At 37.2% G+C, this 26,378-nt stretch overlaps 1 protein-coding gene across 6 annotated transcripts in view; it reads left to right on the forward strand.

Annotated features, from left to right (window-relative positions):
* The window catches only part of FOCAD (focadhesin), a 327,680-nt gene that overhangs the window by 246,925 nt on the left and 54,377 nt on the right, over positions 1-26,378 (forward strand). For all 6 annotated transcript variants that reach the window (XM_030919606.1, XM_030919604.1, XM_030919601.1 and 3 more), the window contains 9 exons: positions 2,277-2,385; positions 4,926-5,042; positions 7,935-8,173; positions 11,577-11,666; positions 20,184-20,331; positions 22,222-22,341; positions 24,150-24,272; positions 24,727-24,804; positions 25,781-25,852. In XM_030919606.1, coding sequence (XP_030775466.1) covers positions 2,277-2,385; positions 4,926-5,042; positions 7,935-8,173; positions 11,577-11,666; positions 20,184-20,331; positions 22,222-22,341; positions 24,150-24,272; positions 24,727-24,804; positions 25,781-25,852 — 1,096 coding nt within the window. The remainder of the gene's footprint in view (positions 1-2,276; positions 2,386-4,925; positions 5,043-7,934; positions 8,174-11,576; positions 11,667-20,183; positions 20,332-22,221; positions 22,342-24,149; positions 24,273-24,726; positions 24,805-25,780; positions 25,853-26,378) is intronic.

Raw genomic sequence — 26,378 nt, forward strand, 5'->3', positions numbered from 1 at the left:
CATGTTATTATGCAAATTAGTTGCTGCCATTTGACTGTTAGGGGATAGTTATTTGAGCAACAAGGTGATGAGTTTTTACTGAACCAGTTGTAGATTCCCACCTCGCCAGCTCCTCCTTGAATTCATTTCACTAAGTATGTATTGAGTACCTTCTATCCATAAGTCATTGTGGCAGGCATGAAGGGAATGCGAAAAGTTAGTCATGGTACCTTTGTGAAATGTGTAACTTGGCCTAGGGCTGCACTGTGTAGAGTGGACTAGGTTTTTAATTCAAAGATTATTGTCCAAATATCGGTTCATTCTGCAACCAAAGATCTTATTACTAGTGGTTTTAAATAAATTTTTATCCATTACTTAAGAACAATACATGCTCAGGTATGTCAAGACTAGTGAAGGATTTGAAATAAAATAGTTTTTGGTACTGTTTTAAAACTGAGGCTAATTTCTCTTTCAGAATTTTGGGGTTAAAAATAACTTTTTATGTTATGTTGTCTAATATATTTGTTTTATGACATTTGATACCCAGATTCTAATGACCTCATGTTTTCTGCAGGATAATAAAACTGGGACTCTAATTCTCAGATCACTCAGAATTTAAAACTATTTTTAAAATTCAGCTTTAGGGATTCATGACCATTTTGCAGTAGGAAAGGCCTCAGGATATTCTGTTACAAGGAAGAGATACTATTAGAAATAAAATATTTAATTTCGTTTTTATTAAATGATTTTATGGCTAGTGCACCTAGGAGTGACCAAATCCCACCTTGTTTCCTTGTGTTTTCTTATTAGCTATATGAGTGCTCAGTAATTCTCTTTGCAGTACTCTAGCAAAACCCAGTTTGGATCCATCTGCTTAGACCTCAAGGCTTCCTTCCCATTTTCTCCTCCAACCCTCCCCATTATAAATGTTGATGTCTTACTAACTTTTGACAGGCCTCATGGAGGAATAAATTGAGGTGGAGGGGAGTGAACAAAATGATCAAGACTTCAAGCCTTCACAGAGCTTACCCACTCTAAAGTGGGACTGAGAGGGGGAAGGAGGGATGAGTGAATAGGTAGATGGAAGGATTTGTTAATGGCAAGTCCTGAGTCCCATTCTTACCAAACGGAAGCAGAAATGCAAGAAAACATGTGTGCACCAACAATTTAATACCCACTGACTCAGTGTTCAATTGAGACTATGGCTTGAGACTGGAGGTACTAGGCTCATTAAGGGAGCAGAGTTGAAAATCTTCCTTATCCCTCACATCTGTTGTAGTCCTGCCCTGAGGTAAGCAGGAAGTGGTTCTTGGATCATGCACTGAATTCAGATTCAAGTTTCAAGTCCAAATTTTAGGGAACATTGTCTGTATTTATGGGAAACCACATCATAGGACTGAGAACTGAACGATCTGATGGTATGGGTGCTCTTACTGCTGGAGTTCTGTTATAACAGAATTGGCAAACCTAGAGCATCTCATTGGTGTCCCATAGGGGACTTTATAGGATCAGCTAATTATGGAATAATATTAAATGTACATTTTCCAATGGTAAGTATATTAAAAAGGTTCAGGTTTTTATGTTAAATTCCGAAGTCAAACATAAGAGTTTATTGCTAATATTAGAAGGCTACCATTTAGATGATATAAAAAGGCAACTTTCAGACCAAATAGTCTAAAAACAGCCCTTTTTCCTTTGCATTTTATCTGGGGTCTCCAAATTATATTTCAAACTGACTTTCAGGTTGATAGCTTTGCCATATTAAGAGAAAGAAAGAGAGGATAATAATGAGTGAGAAAAGCTGCCGTGTGTCAAATTGTAAGGTGTGCAGTCTGAAGTGGTTTGCTAGAAGCCAATTCAACGTACCAGTGCTTCAGAAAAGCCAAAGACCATTCTATTCGGCTGGGCTTATTGACATAACTGTCTTAGTTATGTTTTTAGAACAAATCAATAATTTTAAATAGGCCAAAAATGACACAGAAGAGAGCCTAGGAAATGTAATGTTAAATGATGAAATAAAAATTTAGGAAGAAACAACTTACTAAGCTTGGATTTTTAAGTTATAAAAAGGCATAATGACCCATACTACATTGATAAGAGTTCAGAATCAGCTCTAGAGTCAGAAGGAAGGAAAGAAACTGTTGGCCTCAGGGAACAAACAGACCTGCATTTACAAGACTCTGTGAAGGAATGAATACAAGTTGCTTTTTGACTTCATCTACCCTCCTGTATTCGCTCTTTCTCTTCTCCTGGTTAATACCAAAGTTCTCTGTTGATTTTTTTTTCCTTTTGAACAGGGAGAGTCCGGTAGTGAAAGGCAATGCGCTGTTAGCTCTAAGCAGCCTTGCTGTCATCGTGTCTAGACATGAAGCCAGCCTCTCCTCAGACTCTGACGGGCTCCTGGAGGTTAGTTGGGGTAATTTAAACAATTGGGCTTTGGTTATGTCTTTTTAAGCCTGGCTTTAAGTAGCCTGGCCCTGGACTTACAAGGTTAGATTCTGTGATTATGGCACCAAGTTATGGTACTTCATGGGCCTTTATACTGTGAGCCTTAGTGTCTTCCTAACTTTGCTGCTTTTCTGTTTTCCTTTCTCCATCACAGTTAAGTGGTCATATCTATTTGAAGGTGCCAATGTTATGCCGTAGGGGTTATCTTTTTGTGATTACATCAGTGGTAACCAGTCTTACAAGGTTAACTAGGCTTACTGAAAGTGAACAATGCTGTCAAAATGATAAATAAGCAGTGTTTGAGTGAAAAAAATGTACTTTGCATTTTAATTGTAGATGTCAATGACAAAGTGCCTATTCATTTTTGCAAGGCAGTTATTTCTTAATTAAACATGTGGTGAGCTGGCCACTGTTCATTTCCAGTGTACTTTCTTGGATAATTCGTATCTGTCTAAATAAAAAGGCATGAATTTATTCTTGTTTTAAGTCTCATTATCTGGTTGCCATCATCATATAGAGATGACATAACTGAGTTGTTAAAAAATATTGGCTTTGGAATAGGAAAGTCCTATATTTAGATCCTATTACCTCCACTTACTACCTCTATGGCCTATTTGTAGCAATTTCCTCTTTCAGAACCTATTTCCCCATCTGTAAAATGAAGGGATAACAAGACTTACCAGATAGGATTATTGGAAGGATTAAATGAATTAATATATGTGAAGCACAATAGCTCATAGATACTAAGCTCTCATTAATAATAACCATTCAAAACTATTCAGTCTCTCTCTGTCCTCAAGGAGTATCTTATGGGCTAACTGTATTCTATTTTTGTTGTGGGTTTTTTTGGTGGTACACTAAAAACAACCAACTCTGATGACTCATTTAAACAAAAAAGGAACAGGAAGTATATGGAATCTAGAAGCCCATGGAATTGAAGGCAAAGCTTAAAAACTGAGTTTTGGGAAAAACAAGAACCAAGGCAAGTTGGGGAGTCCAGGCAACAGGTACTAACGAAACATCTAAGCAGACCACCTCCAGTGGGCGAGAACAACTTCAGTCATGTATTGTCCTTGTATCACTTACTTAAAATTCAGAGTCCCTTGGGTCCTAGGCCTACCCCTTGGATAGTGTAGGACAGCTAGCTTGATTGAGCATTTAACCTTCAAATAGTGGGGAAGACGGAACTCTGCAAAGGGTGCTGCTGCCAGTAAACAGAGAATTGGTGCTGTGTGGCAAAAGCCATGGATATATATTACATGTAGGGAAGGAAATGAGGCCAAGGCATTATTGCATGAATGATATTAGTTAATTACCCTATGAAAATTTAATTTTAAACTTACAATCTTACTAATAAGAAAGATGGAAATTTTATAGAGAGGAAATGTTTCATGTCTTTCAGAGAGCCATGGAATATTTTAACAGAGGCAACATGCTGCATAGATCTACAACCTAAAAAGTCAATGCCCCTTTCTATGATCCCTTCACTTTGGTGTTATTTTTGTCAAACTACCAGTTATACAGTATTTTCCCCAATAATAAAGGGGTCTAGCTCAGAGTTTGAGTTCCAGCCTTTCTCACTTTCTCCTCCACACCAACACACTGCAACACACATTGAGAAACCACACAGTCCAAAGATGGGGCTTTGCTTTTATTCATGATGACCTTGCCTTTAGCTATTACTCAATGCAAATTCAAGACCTCATTATTTGATTAAAGTTGAAACTTTCAAACATTATTCAAACCTGCATATGACCACCAACAAAAGATTTGAAGATGTGACAGCCTTGTTTGATTCAAGGAATTACAGTAATTCCAGTTACCATGTGAGTTAATGAATGCTTTTGACATCCATGGTCATGAGTGACTTTAATAACCAAGTTTTATTTTTAATGAGTGGGGTTTTGTTGTTGTTTTGGTTTTGTGTTCTCTTTCCTCTTCTTTTTCAAACTGAAGATGATTCATGTTTTCTACCTAATCTTTCAGTGAGTTGGGTGAATGTTGTCAAGATGCTTGAAATGACAACTAAATGTTAATAGTCACCAGAAATGCTAGGGATGTTGATCAGACTTTTGTGGGCTGTTTATTGCCTCCTTTGTCAAATAAGAAGTCATAGAAATGAGAAATTTTGAATTGTGTTTTTTGCACATCTGTCCTTTTAACCTCCATATTATCTTCACTATGATTCACTCAACACAGGAGAGCTCTGAAGGGCTCTTGGATAGTTCTGTTTTGCAGCATCTATCCTCTTCTGCTAACTTGTTCATAAAAGGTAAATCTTATTTCTTTTGGGGCACAGGTGAGGGTAAAATGTGTATTTGTCAACTACCTGTACACCTCATACGTGCATGCTCCTAGTCCAAGCAGATGAAGTTTACTTTTTGATGATAGCACTTTATTGTTTAATATAGAAGGGAGTTGCACCCTGGATTTAGAAATAATCTTTAGATTTGTTTTCTTTTTTCCATAATCGTTTCATGTTTTTAATTCATCTGCAGGTTCAACCTAATTTCCTTTCAATGAAAGAGTGGATTTCCATGGTACTTGATACACTCTTGGTCATTGTGGATAGCCATTACCAACCCAGAGGGCAGCTTCTCTCCTGGTTTTATTATGTAAGTGCAAGAAATAAAACACGATCAGAAAACTCAAGGGTTGACTCTTAGGACATCAGTTGTTCACATGAAATCCATTATATAAAAGGCCAGGCACGGTAGCTCATGCCTGTAATCCCAGCACTTTGGAAGTCCGAGGTGGGCGGATCACCTGAGGTTGGGAGTTCGAGACCAGCCTGACTAACATGGAGAAATCCCGTCTCTACTAAAAATACAAAATTAGCTGGGCGTGGTGGCGCATGCCTGTAATTCCAGCTACTTGGGAGGTTGAGGCAAGAGAATCACTTGAACCCGGGAGACAGAGGTTGTGGTGAGCCAAGATTGCACCATTGCACTGCAGCCTAGGCAACAAGAGAAAAACTCCATCTCAAAAAAAAAAAGAAATCCATTATATAGTATAATGATTCTCATCCCTGGCTATTTGTTAGAATCACCTGGGGAACTTTAAATACACACACACACAAGAAATATTATATATATAAAATATGGAAATATTATATATAAATTATAAAAAATGTCTAAATATTATGTATGTACATATGCATATATAACATATGTGAAATATATATATATACACACATATAAAAAATACTGATGTATAGTCCCCACTGCTGATTTAATTGCTCATGGATAAACTCTGGGCATCAGCATTTTGAGAGCTCTCTCAGTTATTCTAATGTGTAGTCAGGGTTGAGAGCTACAGTTGTAGTAGAGTAAACGGTGTCTGAAATGTGGGGACTCCAAGTTTCTAGACATGGTTTTTTTTTTTCATTTCAGGTTGTGTGACCTTGGGCAATTCACTCAACCTCTTTAAGTCTTTTTGTCCTTATTTAGAAAATGAAGGAATTGAACAATATCATCTGCAGTAATTGTAGCCCTTGCTCCCCCCTTCTTGTTTTTGTGACTGTTGACACTTACTTCATCATTTCTTATTTTTCTTATCTGCAAAATGAAAGTAAAAATTAATGCTTTGCCAACTGTCTAAAAAGACTGTGAAGATCAAATAATATATTTTATGTAAAAATGTTTTGCAAACTGTAAATACTCTGTAAATACAAAGTAATGTTGTTGATCATTAAAAAAAAAAAAAGCCACCTGTTTCCCATCCTCTGTCTTCATGCTTGCATTCTAAGATTTGAAGCAAAATGAGAAAACACTTTTTTGTTTAGGTTTCCTTTTCCTTTTATTGGTGGTAGTACATGCTTTATTTCTGTATCTGTGTAGAACTATTTTGGTCCTACCCTATTACTATCCATTGCCTAGGGAATTATAATGATCATGGGACAATCAGCTGAGTGGCAGAGGATTATAGTTGATTTTAATAAAAATACAATACAAATTCTGAACTGTTGCTAAGATCATGAATTTAGCCTAAAACCTCAATGCCGAAGGTCTTCTCTGTATATTGTGTGTGCCTCTGTCCTCCTGCCCTTGGGAAGATCAGGTATGTATTCATCAGGCGCTTTGGGTTTAGAGCTAGATTTTTAACGATAGTCAAGGTTAAAAAAAAAAAAATGACTTATGAGATGATGTAGAATTAAATTAGAAGGTAAGTTTTGCTCAAAAAGTTAATTGCTGTATGATGATTTACTTTTCATCAGAAGTGTTGTTATTTCTTTAATGATGAATGAAAACTTTAGATGCTTATGTGGAGATCTTTGTAATAACTATCTAGTTCAGATATTCACCACAGCAGGGCACTGTATGAAATTTCTCATATGCTGCTTAGTTCTTGGAAACCAATAAAAATAATCTCTTTACTGGTCAGCTCTGATTGCCTCTTACCTTTGTGAGATTTTGTATTACCATACTTTTCAAAGCCGTGTTTTAAAAGTCACTTTATTTCCTGTGTGCTACCATCTGGGTCGTTTTGAGTAACATTATCATTAAAATAGTGCTATATTAATTTAAAGTGTAACTTAGTATGTTTGATTTTTATCCTTAAAGTACCAAAGCTTAGAGAGCAAATGGGCCTAGAATTAAAAACACATTTTAATGTGCTTGCAAGGGACAACACCATCCTTATGGTGTGTCTGAAATTTTAAATTGGATAATAGTGAGGAATGATAAACGGGCTTTCTTTCCCACTTGAGACATATTTATAAATATATATAATGTCTGGTAGAGCTCTCTAACATGGGATTCTTATAGAAGCTGTTCATATTCAGCTGCTCTGTCATTTTATTAGGGCTGTTATTCATTTCTTTTCCCATAATTACATGTAGGAAGGGGCATATAGAGCTCTCCATTTCATTTTGAATAGCTGGTTATTGCTTTGTAACCAAAGGCTTTTAGGATTTCAACTTCCTTTTTAATTAAAAGGAATTAACCCCCTGTAGGAAATAATCCATCTACTGGGAAGTGTTCCCACCAAAAATTTTTGGGAGATGTGCCAATAGATCCCTGTGCTAAATTTATACTTGTTTCTCCATACTAAAGTTAAACTCTTTTCTTCCCTTTTCCTTTCTTTCCTGGAAAACTCCTAGCTTTATGGACATTTATAATGTGACTTGCTGGTTTGTCCAAGCTCAGACAGCTTCAATTTTTTTTTTTTAATATATACCCATGTGGGCTTCTAGGAACACTGAAATTGTTTCAAGCCTTATAGTGAGGGAATTATAACCTTTAAAAGGAAAACACTTGTAATTTGGTTTTTCAAATTTAAAAGGATATTATTAATTGATTATTTAGTAGCAAAATGTTTCATTAATAATGAAAACATAATCTATAGACAAAAATGTTTGGATTTTTAAAAAATGTATTATTTTGGGTGTCGGCCGGGGTGTATCTAAGAGAAGCTTGTGTGGTTTTATAGTGCTTTTGTGATAGGTGTGCTTCCTTCACGTTGTAAATAAAAGGCTAACCCTGTTTTCTTTCTTTGGCATGTCCTAGAAGTCCTATTCTGGTGAAAACACAGCTAGTGCCATTGCCCGTTCTGCTGCCGCCACGGCTTTGTCTCTCCTTGTGCCAGTTTTCATTATCTCTTGCAAAGAGAAGGTTGAGGAAATCCTGAACATGCTGACTGCCAGGTTACCTGGGAAACCAAGTGCTGATGAGTCTCCAGCCGTTCAAATCCACATGGGCCTTGCTTTAGGGATGTTTCTCTCTCGCTTATGTGAAGAGAAACTCAGGTACAGTTTATTAAAATATTCCTGCTTTTCTTCTTTGTGATTTTTTGCAAAGGGTTTTGTACCCATACACACCTATACATAAACATTGTATCTGAGCAACATGTGTTTGCTAAACTTTCTGAGACGGGCAAGTTGATCCTTTCTTCTTTATGAGTAAATTTATCTATCTAAAACACCATCGTGGAGGTGTTCATGTATTTTAAGAGTTGCTAGTATTAAAGCGATTGGTTACTTGAAAATCATTTCATGCTTACGTGAAAGCCCCAGGTACCTATGTGTGGTGGACATGAGAAAAGTCTAATCTCATGGTGCTCCAAGTAAAAAGCTTCTTTTTTTCTGGTTTATATGGGATGAAAATAACTGCCAATCTTTTGTTGATATCACTGTAAAATGAGAGGAGAGGACTGGCATATCTCTAGTGCCTAAGGGGTGTTGGAAATCACTGAATCACCTGAGAACTACATGTACCCGGCTTTAAATATTGCTTTTTTTTCCTGTGCCCTAGCCACATTTTTATAATCCTTAAAGAGTCTTAATCTGTGCATATTATACTGTGTGCTTTGTTCACTTTGATTGCTCATTTTTGGACTGCTAACTTGACCCTTGAATGGAGCTAATGGAATAGACTCAGGTGGAAAATTCCACTAAATCGGAAAGGTTTTTTTAGTGCATAAGTCTACTTTTGTTTTGTTGTTCATACTGCTTATTCTTTATTTTCTAGCACGTCTCAGAATTTTATGTATCTACATTGATTGTAGTGGGATACAACATGAATATTTGCTTATCATGAATATTTTGATGTCAGTGACTTGGAATTATCCCTGTTTTCCTACACTGGAAATATGATAGTAGGGAGAGGCATTCTGTTGTGATATTAGATTCTTTTTAAATTCCTGGTTGGCAGAAATTAGCTGTCCAAAGGCAAGAACTGGTGTTGGTGTGGATAAACTAGATGACACTATGCTATATTTATTTCAGTTTGAGACCATTAAGTTCACAAACATGAGTATGTGAAACTTTTATGTGAATTGCTATTGATTTGGGGGAATACCATATTTCAGATGATCATTTTCAGCTCTTAGAAACATCTGTCAGATGATTGGGATGATTCTGTTAGTCTTTGAGGCCATAAGTGCAATATGGCTAGAATATTCATTTTGTCCTGTTCACCATCACTAATAAACATAGATCTTGTTCTGGAGATGAATAAAAAACTGCCCTTTGCATGTGATTTGACTGTTACATATCTTATGTGTGTGACAGAACACAAAGTATTTTTAAAGACTTAAAACTTGAAAGTGATTTTTTTCCCTTTGCTAGTATGCTACAAATGACAGTCTCTTCACCATCTGTGTTCATGCTCTTTCTTTGGTATCTTTTCAAGCAACATGTTTTGCAACTAAAAATGAGCCGTGGCAGTTTAATTCGAGGCAACTCATTTCATCCTATTCTGGCTCTGACTACTTTCTTCACTAACTTAGGAGGAGATGCTGCTGCTTTTAGGCTGACAAGCTTGTATTTGTGGTTAACTTAATCATGCTCCCTGGAGAAACCTATGATGATTCCCCCAAAACTCTTGACCCTGCTTCCTAGGTTGTCTTCCACTCCTGTCTGTCTAACTTGAATTCACACCTGAAGGAAACGCTGGGCAAAGACATCAGGAAGCTCCTTCCTTAGCTGAGCACCCACTGAATAACTACAAATTTTAACTTTGCCCTAGTGTTCCTGTGTTTGATAGCGTTCTCCTTCTACTTAGGGTCTGTGTGTTAGTAATGCCATTACTAATATAACTATTCATGGCTCCCACCTTCCCAATTTGTTGGAATTGAGGAATCTCAAATATTTGCCTTTTGATACTAATAAATTTTTTTACCAGGTAGTAACAATACTAACAGATAATTTCATTTTTGGAGAAAGTTTAAATTTTTTTCTAAAAGCAAGTGTTTTGAGAGCTGTTGATTTTGACTAGTCAGTGACATTAAATGTATCCCAATGTGGTCCTTTAATGGGAACAGAATTAGGACGGTATGTTGTTTTTCAGAGACTAAGAAATCACCGTGTAGAAGAGAATTATGAATCACATCTGTAATTGCAGCACTTTGGGAGGCCGAGGTGGGCAGATCGCATGAGCCCAGGAGTTTGAGACCAGCCAGACATTGTGGCAGATGCCTGTAGTCCCAGCTACTCTGGAAGCTGAGGCATGAGAATTGCTTGAGCCCAGGAGGCTGAGGTTTCAGTGAGCTGACATTGTGCCACTGCACTCCAGCCTGGGTGAGAAAGCAAGACTGTCTCAAAAAAAAAAAAAAAAAGAGAGAGAGAGAATTATGAAAATCATTTTGTTTTTTGCTAAGGCTTTTGAAAAATCTCTTGAATATAAGTTCCAATCTAGAATTTATTCAGAAGACTCCTGAATATTGTTCCACAGCTTCTTGCTTCTGTCATAACTGCCAGAAAATACAAGTATGATTTCTTTAGCATTTGTTTAGGATATTTAAGTATATTTTACTCCAAAGGACAACTTTTATAGGATTTATTTAGCTAAAGCTATTAAGTCTGTGTGTGTGATGCGAGGGGTGTGCGTGTGGGCGTTTGTTTCATTGCAAAAAATCCTTCACCTTGAGCAAAACTGCTATAGTCTTGGTTTGGGAAAATGTTTTAAAAAGTGCTCTCTGGTTGTCATTCCTGGAGTTACATTCCACTTAGCATGATCTGAAGTAGCAATATGAGAGTTAAGATGTATGAATCTCTCGCTACTACAATGTCAGTGATGAAGCCCACAAATTGGCCTGAAGGGACAGCCATAGAACCTTTTAAGTTTTATTTTACTATGCAAGTCATACTTCACACCCAGGCATTTATAAAATCATCAATTGCTGTATAAATGCAAACACATATAGGTCTAGGATTTTTCTCCCCTTAAAAAAAAATGTAAGTAAAGGAATAGAATTTACAACCTCCACAATTGAGACATGAAATCAGAAGTGACAGTCTTTGCAAGAAAGAGGTTTGGAATGATTATTGATAATGTCAGCTTAATAGGTTAAGTATTCTGAAGAAAATCACTTAAGCATTCTTAGAAATATTAATTTGGAATTCTGAATTTATTTTTTTATTTTTCAATGACTTAAAATTTGAACAGGCTGAGAAAAATCAAAAATAGGAGATTTTGTGTTTTTTGGTTTGCAAGTGATTATACTGCTCAGAAACCCAATTGTTGAATAATTTGTCAAACTTAGTTTCTGTAACTACAAAATAAGCATATGCAACTCATCAATATTGTTACTTTTTAAAAGAGAAATGCTGGTATTTCCAGTAAAATATTGAGAGAATAATGTTGTATTAAGCATTTTGGACAGTTGACTAATTTTAAATAATTCATTGTTTCCCCTTGATCTTTATCCAGTGATATATCTGGCCAAGAGATGAACCTTCTTCTGATGAAGTCTTTGGATGCCCTGGAAAATTGCTGCTTTGACACTAGTCTTGAATACAAGTATGTTGTTCCTATTTCCACTCTCACAGGTACTTAGACATTGCTTCCTACACTGCCATAAGTTTTGCATGCTATGGAGAAATATTTTTTATTTTTATTTTTTATTTACGTAGGTTACTGGGGAACAGGTGGTGTTTGGTTACATGAGTAAGTTCTTTAATGGTGATTTGTGAGATTTTCATGCACCCATCACCTGAGCAGTATACACTACACACAATTTGTAGTCTTTTATCACTCACCCTCTTCCCACCCTTTCCCCCTGAATCCCCAAAGTCCATTGTGTGATTCTTAAGCCTCTGTATCCTCATAACTTAGCTCCCACTTATGAGTGAGAACATATGACATTTGGTTTTTCCATTCCTGAGTTACTTCACTTAGAATAATAGTCTCCAGTCTCATCCAGATTGCTGTGAATGTCATTAGTTCATTCCTTTTTATAGCTGAGTAGTATTCCATTGTGTGTGTGTGTGTGTGTGTGTGTGTGTGTGTGTGTGTGTATCTCACAGTTTCTTTATCCACTCATTGATTGATGGGCATTTGAGTTGGTTCCACATTTTTGCAATTGTGAATTGTGCTGCTGTAAACATGCATGTGAAAGTACTTTTTTGTGTAATGACTTCTTTTCCTGTGGGTACATACCCAGTAGTGGGATTGCTGGATCAAATGGTAGTTCTACTTTTAGTTCTTTAAGGAATCTCCACACTGTTTTCCGTAGTGGTTGTACTAGTTTACACTCCCACCAGCAGCGTAGAAGTGTTCTGTGTTCACCGTGTCCACACCAACATCTATTATTTTTTTATTATGGCCATTCTTGCAGGAGTGAGGTGGTATCGCATTGTGGTTTTGATTTGCATTTCCCTGATCATTAGTGATGTTGAGTGTTTTACCATATGTTTGCTGGCCATTTGTATATCTTCTTTTGAGAATTGTCTATTCATGTCCTTAGCCCACATTTTGATGGACTTGTTTGGTTTTGTCTTGCTAATTTGTCTGAGTTTGTTGTAGATTCTGGATATTAGTCCTTTGTCAGTTGTATAGATTGTGAAGATTTTCTCCCATTCTGTGGGTCATCTCTTTACGCTGCTGATTTTTCCTTTTGCCGTGCAAAAGCTCTTTAGTTTAATTAAGTCTGAGCTATTTATCTTTGTTTTTAGTTGCATTTGCTTTTCGGTTCTTCATTATGAAATCCTTGCCTAAGTCAATGTCTAAAAGGGTTTTTCCTGTGTTATTTTTAGAATTTTTATAGTTTTAGGTCTTAGATTTAAGTCCTGGATCCATCTTGAGTTGATTTTTGGGTAAGGTGAGAGCTGAGGATCCTTCTGTACAGTTTTATTTTCTTACATGTAGTTTGCCAATTAAGCTTACATGGAGCTTACCTCTTTTTTTTTTTTTTTTTTTTTTTTTTTTTGATTTGTTGAAGATCAGTTGGCTGTATTTGGGTTTTTTTCTGGGTTATCTATTCTGTTCCATTGGTCTATGTGCCTATTTTTATACCAGTACCATGCTGTTTTGGTGAATGTGACCTTATAGTATAGTTTGAAATCAGGTAATGTGATGCCTCCAGATTTGTTCTTTTTCTTAGTCTTGCTTTGGCTACGTGGACTCCTCCAGAAAACTCCCAGAATTGATAACAGAATTCAGCAAAGTTTCCGCACACAAAATTAATGTACACAAATCAGTAGCTCTTCTATATACCAACAGTGACCAAACTGAGAATCAAATCAAGAACCCCACCCTTTTTATAATAGCTACAAAAAAAATAATAAGATACTTAGAAATATACTTAGGAATATATCTAATCTACAAGGAAAACTATAAAACACTGCTGAAAGAAATCATAGATGACACAAATGGAAACACATCCCATGCTCATAGATGGGTAGAATCAATATTGTGGTAATTACCGTACTGCCAAAAGCAATCTACACATTCAGTGCAGTTCTCATCAAAATACTACCTTCATTCTTCACAGAACTAGAAAAAACAATCCTAAAATTCATATGGAGAAATATTTGTAGGATGTAATTTTGAATTCCTTTGCAGAGAGTTTTCAGTAATAAATAATAAAAAAAACTTATAATTAAAGCTTCCTTGTTCTGAAAACCATATTTCAGCAATAGACAAATTGCTTAAATTCAGAGTAACAACTATCGTTTTGCAGCTTACACCTTATATTACTAAGACCTTAGTTTTGACTTATGTTTATCATACGAGGCACATGTATGGGGACATGGATGCATGACTTAATCTTTTTTTTTAAGTATTTATTTTTATTATTAATTTATTTATTTATTTAGACATCATCTCTTGTTGCCTAGGCTGGAGTGCAATGGTGGAATTTCGGCTCACTGCAACTTCCGCCTCCCGAGTTCAAGTGATTCTCCTGCCTCAGCCTCCCAAATTGCTGCATTACAGGCATACGTCACCGTGCCCAGCTAATTTTGTATTTTTAGTAGAGGTGGGGTTTCACCAGTTGGTCAGGCTGGTCTCAAACTCCTGACCTCATGTGATCCACCTGCCACTGCCTCCCATAGTGTTGGGATTACAGGCGTGAGCCACCCTGCCCAGCCGACTTAATCTTTTTAAAGATCTGTTGAGGCCATTTGAATTTGATTGGGCTAAGAGGGCCTTTGACTGATGATTTATGTTTCCCTGTGAAATAACGTGGCTAAGAAGTAGAAATGGAAGCAAACACATTATATCAGGGATTACCAACCTGCTTAGCATTAAGAACCTTTCCCTTCCCCATGCTAACCCCATAGTTTTTAAGGATTTTTGTCTATTAAACTAAATACTTTAAAATTTATTTTCTCATTTCAGTAATGAAAGATAAAAATGAAAAGGAATAATCAAAAAAGAATACTCAAAAAAGTGTTAAACACACTCATTTAATGAGATATTTAATGTTTCAGTTAGTCTATGTGACTTGTGTGGGTGAATATATGGTTTTGTTAGGCTTTTGGAAATAATGACATTCTTGAGGGAGCTACATCATAGGTTTTTGGACTTCCACGTGTTTTGGAACCTCAGGCATGAATCCTCTGGGGTTCATTGTTACTAGGAACTAACAGATTATAAGCATTAACTTCCAGTTTATTGACTCATTTACCTTTTGATATTATGGGCACTGCTCAAATATGCATTAAATCAGTGTTTTTATTTCTGGCCTTTAGGAACATAAGTGTAAAGCTACATACATACTTTCTATACTGTTAGTTTCAGACTGACAAAAGGGTAAATGATATGGTAGTGGTAGCTGCATGTGTAAAGGATTTCATCAGGAATAAATAAAGTAAAATGTCCATTTAGTAGGTGGTAGTTATGGAATCTTCTTTCAGATACAGGCTAAGATTGGAGAGGAACTAGTGCCACTCACCTAGTTTATCAAGAAACACTTTTGGGGTCAAGTGACTTCTTAAGAGTATGGTTTGAATATGAGTAAAGAAAGAGTTTGATGGCATGGTTGAAGTCTCTTGAATGTAGAAAATGATTAATGAGAAAAATAGAGAAATTTAGCTGTTATTTGAATTCAGTGAAGAGTTGAGATTTTGAACCTAATCCATGCATTTGTATTGTTGCCTTTTACAACCAAGGAATAAGATATTTTTATGTCTCTTTCCATCCCTACTGCCTCCTCATACCACCCAAAGATGTTCATTATAGCTGTAGCTCAAGATGTTATAAAGTTTGGAAAAAAATTGAGATTAAGATGCCACAAGCTTCAGCCAGTGGCACAGTCAGGAATGTCTTTCAGGCATTGTCTCCATCAGTTTTCAGGAAGGTTGTTTTAATGTGAGGAGTACCATGGGGATGAATTACCCACCATGCAGATGCTGAGGTGCTTAAAAACTTCATATGTCTAAGCATATTTAACTTTAAAATTTATTTTTATTACTAATAAGATTCTTATTCCTTCATCCTTACTTTCTTTCTTGATTCTTACCTTCTTAATGAACAACTGTATTGGTAGGCCTGGACTTCCTGTCCATTTAATGGAAACTTGCCTATTAGAGCCCAATTAAAAGCTCAGGCGCTTTGAGAAGCCCTTCCTCCATCCTCTTCAAACTGTTAGTCCTACAGTTAATGAAGTTTAGTGCTTCATCATTACTAATGCTCTCTAGGTGTCAGTCCTTATGCATTTTTGGTTTTGTTTTGTTTTATTTTGTTTTTTGTTTTTTTGAGACAGGATCTCACTCTGTTGCTCAAGCTGGAGTGCAGTGACACAATCATGGCTTACTGCGAGTTCAACCTCCTGGGCTCAAGCAGTCCTCCTGCCTCAGCCTCAAGTAGCTGGTACTACAGGCATATGCAACCATGCCTGACTAAATTTTTTATTTTTTGTAGGAACAGGGTCTTGCTGTGTTGCCCAGGCTGGTATTGAACTCCTGGCCTCAAGTAATCCTCCCAACCTTGGCCTCTCAAAGTAATGGGATTACAGATGTGAGCCACTGCACCCAGCATAGTTCTCTTTTTGGCTTCACATTCACCTGATACTTACTGAGCAGCTGTATACCGAGCTAGGCATTTTCACATCTGTTTCTCATGGACTTACATCCATGTCACAACCTAAACATGATACTGAAGTAGGAATCATCATCACTTTGGTTTACAGATAAAGAATGTGAGTCTCATATAGGAGGCTTGTTCAAGGTCATATACTTAGCAAGTGGCAGAGCCAAGAGAGGAACCTGGGACATCTGACTTCAAAGCCATTTTTCTTACATAACACGGTATGGGTAACACAGTTCAATAGAAAGAAAGCAATTTGATGCTTGACAGTATGCTGTGTATTTATTTTTTTCTGATGTGCAAATGTCACCCACATTTTTTTTTTATTTTTTAATTCTTTCTTCTGCTTTTCTAACTAGACCCAGACTTGAAAGCCTGGCTCATGGTGTAAAGTATTCCCTTATCTAATGAGATTGCAGGAGTCTAGGGCAAGCCTCCCTCAAGTTAAACAGTGGAAGTCTTACTAGAAGGTAGTTAATAGATGTGGGAGCGTGCTCCCTCAAATGATAGAATTCACCCAGAGCAAATTCACCGAGCTTCCCTGATTTAATGGACGTGTCCCTACTGGAAGAACCGCACACCTGGGCTGGCTGGTATTGGTGAGCCTATCACTAACATTTTACTGCCATCTAGTGGTAGCTGATTGTGCCATTGTGATCCTCACAGCCCTAACTGTAGTCATGCAGTCATCAACGACCCAAGCTTTGGTTAATTACTACTGAGCTTTTACAAATACGATAACATTTGTATAGTGCTTTGCCCTTTACAAAGCACTATACAAATGTTAACTGTTATTAGAACTACTTATTAGATGGCCTAGTACTTAATCTGCAGGATTGCCTATGGTAAACTAGGGAATTGAAGATTCATCTCTGATTAATGTTAGAAAAAAATATAATTATATCTGAGTTGATACAGCAACACAAACATCAGAATTGCTTAGCTTTTAAGTTTCAGGATTTCTTTTGCTGGTGATATTTTAATATACTCTGATAATAGATTCAACTACGTAATGACTTAATAGTGTATGGAATTTAAAAACTCAAATTCTCTTTATCGTTTGTTAGCACTCTTACAGAACATTTATGTTAGCAATTCCTAAGTTCAGTTTTATACCCAGTATTATAATTTGTTTTTATTTCCTCTGTCGAAGACACCAACACCTAATTCCTTTTTGCTTTCAGTGGACAGAAAGATATAAAAGCCAACTCTGCCCAAGCTATTCTTGGTTCAAAGCTGGCAGACATATCAAAGAGAAGCTAGAATGAGGTAAATATGTGGAATTGCTGAACTAAGCACCTGGGGGAACATTTTAAGATTTAGGACAAAAATAAACACATTAAAATATAGAAGATTTAGACATCAGAGGGAAATAAGGAATAAAGTTTTAGGATGACGTTCTTGGTGCATACTGGAAAATTGAGTGAAATGTGAGGGGACCTATTTAGAGGGGCAATAGGTGTATATGCCATAACAGTGACACTGGCACATGTATATACATACACTGTTATATATTCATCTGTTACACCAGTCAGTTAACTGCCATTGTAGCAATGAATAGAATCACTAGTGAATTATAACCTTGCTTTGGTTATAGTAATAATTGCTATGATAAATTTTAGGTAAATGTGGACTAGAAACAGAAACGTCTTTTTCAAAGCCTTAATGTCTCTATCCCCTGAGATGATAAAAGAGGGGCTTCAATCTAGGGGATAGAGATTTTTGTGTGCCCAGGATAGCCTGAAAAGCAAGACTTACATACTTCCTTGTTTATTCAGAAAGATAAACCCTATTGGCGTGAGCTTTGAGAGGAATTTGTTTTCCAGATGAGCCTAGTATTCCTCTTTCTGCAGTTAGCCTGGCAAGAAACAGAAACTGAATTTTCTTGGTTGAATCTTGCATGATATGTTTGGTGAATTCTACTACTCATAAAATTTGCCTCCTACTAAACATAAGAATCAAGTCTTGCTTTTTTCTTCTGTAGATCTTCTCTCTACTCTAGACTCTTAAAATTCTTCATTTGGTTAGTTCTTCAGCTTTCAATAAATACTGGTTGAGTGCTTGTATATGCCAAGCAGTATACTAGGTGCAGCAGATACTGTGGTAGAGAAAAAACAGAAAAGGTGTACCCACCCTTATGGAGCTTTGAGGCCAGGGAAGAGATAATAATCAAACAATCCCCCAAATAATTTTCATCAGAGTTTATAATTAAAATTGTATGAAGTAAATTAGCACAGGGTGCTGTGGGAGAGTATTAAAGAGGCTCTCTGCTGGGCGAGGAATGATGTCTCTGAGGAAGTAACATTTGAAATCTTAAGCATAGGTAGCAGTTAAATAGTCAAAGAGGGAACAACGTCAAATTTGTCAAAGTATTAATCAAATTTTGTCTAATTATATCTTTGGTCTAATTCTGTCAAATGGTTGTATGCATCAATATAGATTCTATACTTCCCTGGAGATTCTAAATAATAGCAAAGGCTTTACATTCATATTAGTCAAGAGTAGCCTTTCCTCTTCCATAAATGTGATTAGTCTCAAAAGCATGCTGTATTGAGATCTTAGGTGTTGCTTTAACTGGTCAAAAATGCATTATGCTAGTTGAGCTTGTTAAGTTTACGAAGCTGTAACAGCAGTTCTGCCTGACTAATGATAGATTGTTACTGTAGTAGCTTCTTTACGAAGGATTTTTGAATGGCTGATTGTTATGCAACAGAAACTAGAAAAACACACTTGAGATATGGTGCCTTCTCATACGTATTCCGTCATGGCACCATTCAGGGCACCGAGAGGGGCCTTGGGTTTGGCAGATGGGACAGAAGGCTAGAAATAAAAAAATCCTCTTGTATTGGCTGCGCTCTGCTGGATGCTCTCTGTGTGACCTTGAGCAAATCCTGTAGCCTGTCTATCCTTCTGGGTGTCTTCTTTTAGGTGTGGGTGCTCCATTTGCAAAGAGGTGTTGGGGGAAGTAACTAACATGCTTATAAAATGATGCAAATGTTCTTGACACTGACTAAGGGGATAGATGCCGTTTAAGAGCAAAATGACCTAACGTGGGCATTGAGATACATTATCGGAGAAATGCCCTGGAGTGTCTTCTTTGGCAGCAGATATCATGATGAGAGGCAAGGCAAGCCAGAGTAAGGGTGATTTCTGAAAAATATTGCATTTTCTCCATTTAAAAAACAATGACAAAAGCTTTTTTCTTTAAAGTAAAGTGTTACCACAAGCTGCGTCATCTTACCATACTATCTTGAAGTTTTCTGAGAGAACAATTATTTTCTTTAAATGGATATGTATTCATTCAGGAGAATTGGGACACAAAGCCCTAGGTTTCAATTGAATTGTCACATGGGGTAACTTTTGACAAGCCTGTTATTTGTCTATTTTCTCTTCTGACCCAGTGATATTCTGCAGGATCAGAGGGGAGAGAAGGATTAATGTCATTGTGCACAAATACACAGTTTCTTTAGGAAAGAAATTCCACTTGTTGAAGTTGACTAGGAAACATGAAACACTTAGCAGTACTTCATAATCATGCCTTGCATTTATCTTCTTTGCTATTAGTCAGATGTCCTCAGCTCACATCCTGAATTTTAGTCTTTTCTCTCCTTATGCAGTTGATCACAGTATATTCAACATGCAGGTAGGGGCGATACAGGAAAATCTACAGCATTTCAGTAGTTACGGGCACAAATAGAGCTGGTTTATGCCTTTTCCTCTTCTCACCCATAAAGTTTAAGTCAAACTATTTCCTGCTTTTGTTTTTATCTAGGGGGTGCACAGCACTAGCATGGGCCACAGATACCTGTTCAGATGTCTGGTGTTCGTTTTGAGGGGAGAGGTGGGTGTACTTGTCAGGGATGATGGGGCACACCAGCTACTAGGCAGCAGAATTTGAATCCAGCCATCTCACTGAGGTTTGAGAGCACTGTAAACCTCCATGGTAAGTGAAGAGCAATTATGTGGATTTCTTATGATCCTAACACCTCATCTTTTTTGGCATCCAAGCACGGGCTGTATATTGGGAGTTGGACTTGTTCTGTCCCTCATGAGCCACAGCAGCCAAATGCAGTCCCGCGTTCACGTGGCAGCATCGCTTCGGAAGCTGTCTGCATACCTAGATGACAGTGGGAGCCAGAGCAGAACATTTCAGGAGGTAGGAGATGGAGGTTACATTTTTTTCCCCTCTGTTCTCTTTTGTTTTCTTCTTGCCACTTATTTTGGACTTATCATACTTTGGTAGCCCTATAAATTAAATTCTTCCTCAAAGAGAAAATCTGAATGGCAAACAACCAATGTTAGATCATAAGGTTTTCAAATTGTGTGGCAGTTTAAATCAACTTAGACTTAAATGTGGCATATAAGATAAGAGCCTTTAGTGAATATAAAACCTAACTCAGCATCACTAGAAGGCACTTTCTAAGAAGAGCTGCAATTTCTGGAAGAAAGTTAAATAGAGATTTTTAGAATTGTGCTCAAGCCAAATGTAACTTTCAAAAATGGCCAGGAATAAGCTTCAGAAACTGCCGATCAAAAGGCATTTAATTTTTTAAAATGTCAGCTAGCATAAAATATTATTGAGGAAATTCCCTTTACCATACTTAAAAAAAAGTTTTTTTCTGCTGTGGTGCAAAAATATGCAGAATTGGAGTTCATGTGACCCAGTTCATGTGTGTTAACCATATTTTTAGATGGAACATTTCAGGCATGTGTCATGCCCGTCTCTGTTTTGTCCAGGTGAAGCTGGACCGCTTGTACTCTTCTTTGAGAGGAGCAGAGTATGACCTCGTGGCCTGGCCTGATTCTCTCTCTCATTAGAACAGATTCTATTTTATCCCAGCCTGCCCACGAGCTATTGATGAGTACATAATGGCTGCTGTGTTTCCCTGCTCAGCTCCTCTGCTTTCAGCAATAGGACTTGTTGAATTGGTGAATTTCTTTGGGCACAGAGGAATGAAGTTTTGTTCTAAGACATGCACTACATTTCCATTTTTAAAGCAGTGTAAAGTGTGATTTAAAAGTACGTATTTTTTTTCGTACAAAAGAGAAAATCTTGCAACTGAGGAGCAAATTGATTATAAATGAAAGCAGCGTTTTTATAACTGATGCATCTGTGATGTTTTGATTTATAAGGCCTTAAGCAAGCAGTTTTTTCTCCCCTCTGATGTTTTATTATTCAACTTCTACCTTAGAAACCACTTACATTTTTCATGCCGTATCAACCAGTGCTAGAAGTTGAATTTTCTACTTTGTCTTAACAGCATTCTTATAAGGGAGGTTTTTTATCACGAAAATATGAGGTAGCAGAGAGGGCATGATTAAATTTGATGTGCAAAAATTGAGACTCAGATAGATTGGGTGACTTGCCCAAAGTTACTTAGCTAGTAAATGGTCAATTTGGGACATATTCCCAAATCTTGGCTCTACTCCCACCATTCTTTTTTACTCTTACTTATTCATTCATTCATCAACATATTAAGTTCCCACACTAGTGCTATGAGGCAGGTATTAGTATTCCTATTTTATACAATTTGTCTGACTCCAGAATCCATATTCCTGTTCCAGTTATGCCCCACTACTTCTCCTACGGAATCTTAATGGAGCAGTGTTTCACTTCTTTGAATTTCCTCTCCTGTTTGGCCTTGGATGGGAATGCATGGCAATTAATTAGTAGCACCCACTGGTGATGAAAATCTGTTTCCTTCTACTGTTGATAGGTGCTGTACTCTGGCATAATGTGGTAAAGAAATGTACTATTATGAGTCTAAAGACCTGGGTTTGAATCCCTCCTTTGTCACTTGCTAGCTACATGAAACTGAGCTTCAAAGCTCTTACTTAGGAAGTAGGAATAGTCATACCCATCATCACATTGTTATGAAATGTTACAATATGAGTTAGGCAGCAAAACAGTGCCTAATCCATGGGAAATGTATTTGAATCCAATTCTTACTCTGGAGGGAAGTTTGACAGAATATCTTGTCAACTAAACCAAGTTCTTTTATTTTTCCTCCTGAAGACACATTTTTCTGCTGTATTTTCTTCTCAGGTCCTTGCCTACACACTTAGCTGTGTATGTACATCAGCGTTCAGTGCTGGAATTATTGAGGCTGCAGAGGCTGAGGATGTTATGAACAAGCTTCGACTGTTAGTGGAGAATAGCCAGCAGGTTGGAATGTGTGCCCTGATTATTTCTCTCTGTGGGTCTCATGCTGCTGCTAAGTTCTGCTTTTGACTTACTCTGAATTAGAGTATAATGGGATATTTTTTGTGTCTAGAACTGAGGAACTTCTAACTATTCTCTTCTCTCACAGCTGTAGCCAGCAGTCACAGATGTCTTTTTCTCTCCTTATCCCCTGTCTCATTCTGTAGACATTTTTTTTTCTTTGAGAGTGTATTGACAGACTTTTCTCTCTCTGTAACTATTGCTCTATAGTTATAAGATCATAAAATATATGGCTAGGGAATATAAGAATTATATAAGCCTAGAAACAAAAATTTGTAAAGATATGAATACATAGAAGACTCTGATAAAGTCAAACTTCAGAAAATTCAAGGCAGAAAATCTCTACTCATGACCAGATATGTATAGGAAAATTTAAGTACCTGTAAACTAAATTAAATAACCTTAAAATGTTTCCTCTGAAATATTATTCAACCTTAAAAAAGAAGGAAGTTCTGGCAGGCTGCAGTGACTCACGCCTGTAATCCCAGCACTTTGGGAGGCCAAGGCAGGTGGATCATGAGGTCAGGAGATCGAGACCATCGTGGCTAACACGGTGAAATCCTGTCTCTACTAAAAATACAAAAAATTAACTGGGCATGGTGGCAGGCACCTGTAGTCCCAGCTACTCCGGAGGCTGAGGCAGGAGAATGGCGTGAACCCGGGAGGCAGAGCTTGCAGTGAGCCAAGATCACACCACTGCACTCCACCCTGGGCGACAGAGCGAGACTCTGTCTCCAAAAAAAAAAAAAAAAAAAAAAAAAAAAAAAAAAAAAAAAAAAAAAGAAGAAGGAAATTCTTATGTGTACTAGAACATGGATGAACCTTGAAGGCATTATGCTAAATGAAATAAACAAATAACAAAAAGCAAACACTGTGTGCTTTTACTTACATGAGCTACGTAGAGTAGTCAAAAGCATAGAGACAGAAAGTAGGTTGGTGGTTGCCCAGGCCTATGAGAAGGGAGAAATGGGGAGTTACTGTTTAATGGGTGAAGAGTCTCAGTTTTTCAAGGGAAAGATCCTAGAGATGGATGGTGGTATTGGTTGCACAGCAGTATGAGTGTACTTAATGCCACTGAACTGGTATTCGCAGTAAAGATGATAAATTTTATGTGTCCATTGCTACAATAAAAAAAAAAACTGAAAAAAATATTTTATCTGATTACACATGCTATAGAATTTCCCCATGTGGATTTTTTAAAGGTTTCTTCAGTGTCTTAATATTGATGATAATGGTTTATTGCAGAATTAATTGGTTTGAAGCTTGTAATATTATTGTTACTGTTTTATGGTTATATACCTGCTCAGTTACATTCAGAGTAAGTTTTGAAAAATTGAAAGGTAGAAGTTTTCATATACTGTGCTTATTATGGGATGTTTTCTTTTTGTTTAGGAGTTGATTGACTTTGTGTGGTCTACCTTGGTATTTTCACCCTGACCTCTTCCGATTGTTTGAGCTAAGCTGCTCAATAGTGCAGTATTACTTTACTAAAATAAATTACTCACTGAAGCTGAATTCCTTGCAATTAGACCCTGCAGCTTATGATGCAAACCAGTCTAGATTACAAACAAAACAAAACAAAACAAAACAAAACAAAAAAACACTAAGTATCTGATTTTTCAGATGACAAATATAACTTGTCAGTAGGAAAGTTAGCACTAAACGTGTTTAAGTTGCTAGTTATAAACATTCCAAATCTGTGTCTTTTTTTTTTTTCTTTTTCTCACCCCATTTTTATTTATTTATATCAGACTTCAGGTTTTGCCCTGGCTTTAGGAAACATAGTTCATGGATTGTCTGTGTGTGGACATGGAAAAGCTGAAGACTTGGGCAGCAAACTACTTCCTGCATGGATCAGAATTGTTCTTACAGAGGTAGAGGTCACCTGTTGTATGCTATTTCATGTTTTTATAATGGAAAAAGAACTACTTTATTGGATCACTTGTAGGAGTTGCTGAGATATATACATTAGTGGTAAAATAATAGGGAATTTTAAATGAGAGAGATCACATACTTTTAAATCCCTTATAAATAATGCATTCTGCCAACTATTATAATTTTTTTGAACTGGCTATTTTGTCTGTGTTTTAATTTTAAGACAACATTTTGTTTTTTGAAAAATGAAAGCAAGAATCTACCCATGATCTAACAACCTTAATCTGTTACTTTTTAGTCTGCTTCCATTTTGGGTTCAGTTATACGGGTTATGTTGACCCTATAAGTTTGCTACCATTTCGACCATTTATTTCTCTGTGTCATAATAAGTTTTATAGAATCTAAACCCAAGGACTGAGTCCCTCTTTTCATATTCTGATGCTTTGTTTTCAGGGCACTCCCACGATGCTTTGTCTGGCAGCTCTTCACGGCATGGTGGCCTTGGTAGGCTCTGAAGGGGATGTAATGCAGGTAAAGAAAGGAACCATGGAGGAGAAGACATCTAAATGTGTACACAGCCATAGCAGGAGAAGAATATTCAGTGTCTTAGTATGCTAAAAACAGAAGGATTTATACTCATGGTAACAATTATACCAGGCTTTTTAATGCCTTGCTGTATGAATAATTGCACTTAACCAAGGATTATTTCTATAAAAGTTTGTTCTTTGTTTAATTTGGTTTGTAGGGATTAAACCTGGCCAACTTAGGTGCTCTCCACATATTTCCCTGCCTGAGAAAAGATGATTGAATGATAAGAAATTTCAAAAGTTATTTGTGGCTGGGCGCGGTGACTAACGCCTATAATCCCAGCACTTTGGGAGGCCGAGGTGGGTGGATCGCGAGGTCAGGCGATCAAGACCATCCTGGCGAACACGGTGAAACCCCGTCTCTTCTAAAAATACAAAAAAGTTAGCCAGGCGTGGTGGCAGGCACCTGTAGTCCCAGCTACTCGGGAGGCTAAGGTAGGAGAATGGCATGAAACCGGGGGTGGAGCTTGCAGTGAGTGGAGATTGCACCACTGCACTCCAGCCTAGGCGACAGAGCGAGCTCCGTCTCAAAAAAAAAAAAGTTATTTGCAAGAAACTCCATTTTGCATCTGTAATGTCTGATGTATATCTATGTAATTGTTCTTTAACTTCAAAATATTTTCACAGTGGACATATATATGTTTAAGTTTGTAAGTAATTTTGAAGGAACTCCTTTTTTTATGCAGTAAAAGTTGATTGAGTGATTGCTTACATGCCACAGTGAACAGTTACCAGGAAATCAATGATAGATAAAGCATGGGGCCCTGCTTTGAGGAGCTCATAGCTTATGTATTTGAAATAGAAGGACGTAATGATAAACTATTTCATAGCTTAGAAGATGGATAGCTCATGCACCGGGAATATAACTCTTTACTTTTTTATGGGGGTGGGTGGGATGAGTATTTCTTCTTATCTTTCAGCTGAAATCAGAAGCCATCCAGACCTCTCATTTTCAAGGCAGACTTAATGAAGTCATTAGAACCTTAACTCAGGTGAGAAAATGAATTTAAAATCCTTGGGTGGGAAAACATATCCTCCTTTGTTGTCTTTTTTTCTATCACATAAAACAATGTGTTTTACCTGGAAAATGGGAAAGTCTCTGGTTATTTCCACTGAGTTCAAGAGGCATTTGGGAGTGATGTATGGACCTGTGTTCACTGACAAACTTGCACTACCTTTGGGGGAAAAAAAAACTGGCATTTTTTTTTAGTAAATTTAAGTTGGCATTGAAGCCTGATGGCTCACACCTGTAATCCCAGCACTTTGGGAGGCTGAGGCAGGCAGATCATGAGGTCAGGAGATCAAGACCATCCTGGCTAACATGATGAAACCCCGTCTCTACTAAAAATACAAAAAATTAGCCAGGCGTGGTGGCGGACGCCTGTAGTCCCAGCTACGCAGGAGGCTGAGGCAGAAGAATGGTGTGAATCCAGGAGGCGGAGTTTGCACTGAGCCAAGATCGTCCCACTGCACTCCAGTCTGGGTGATAGAGCGAGACTCCATCTCAAAAAAAAAAAA

This window comes from Rhinopithecus roxellana, chromosome 16 (genome assembly GCF_007565055.1).
Source record: "Rhinopithecus roxellana isolate Shanxi Qingling chromosome 16, ASM756505v1, whole genome shotgun sequence".
NCBI classification, from domain to species: domain Eukaryota; kingdom Metazoa; phylum Chordata; class Mammalia; order Primates; family Cercopithecidae; genus Rhinopithecus; species Rhinopithecus roxellana.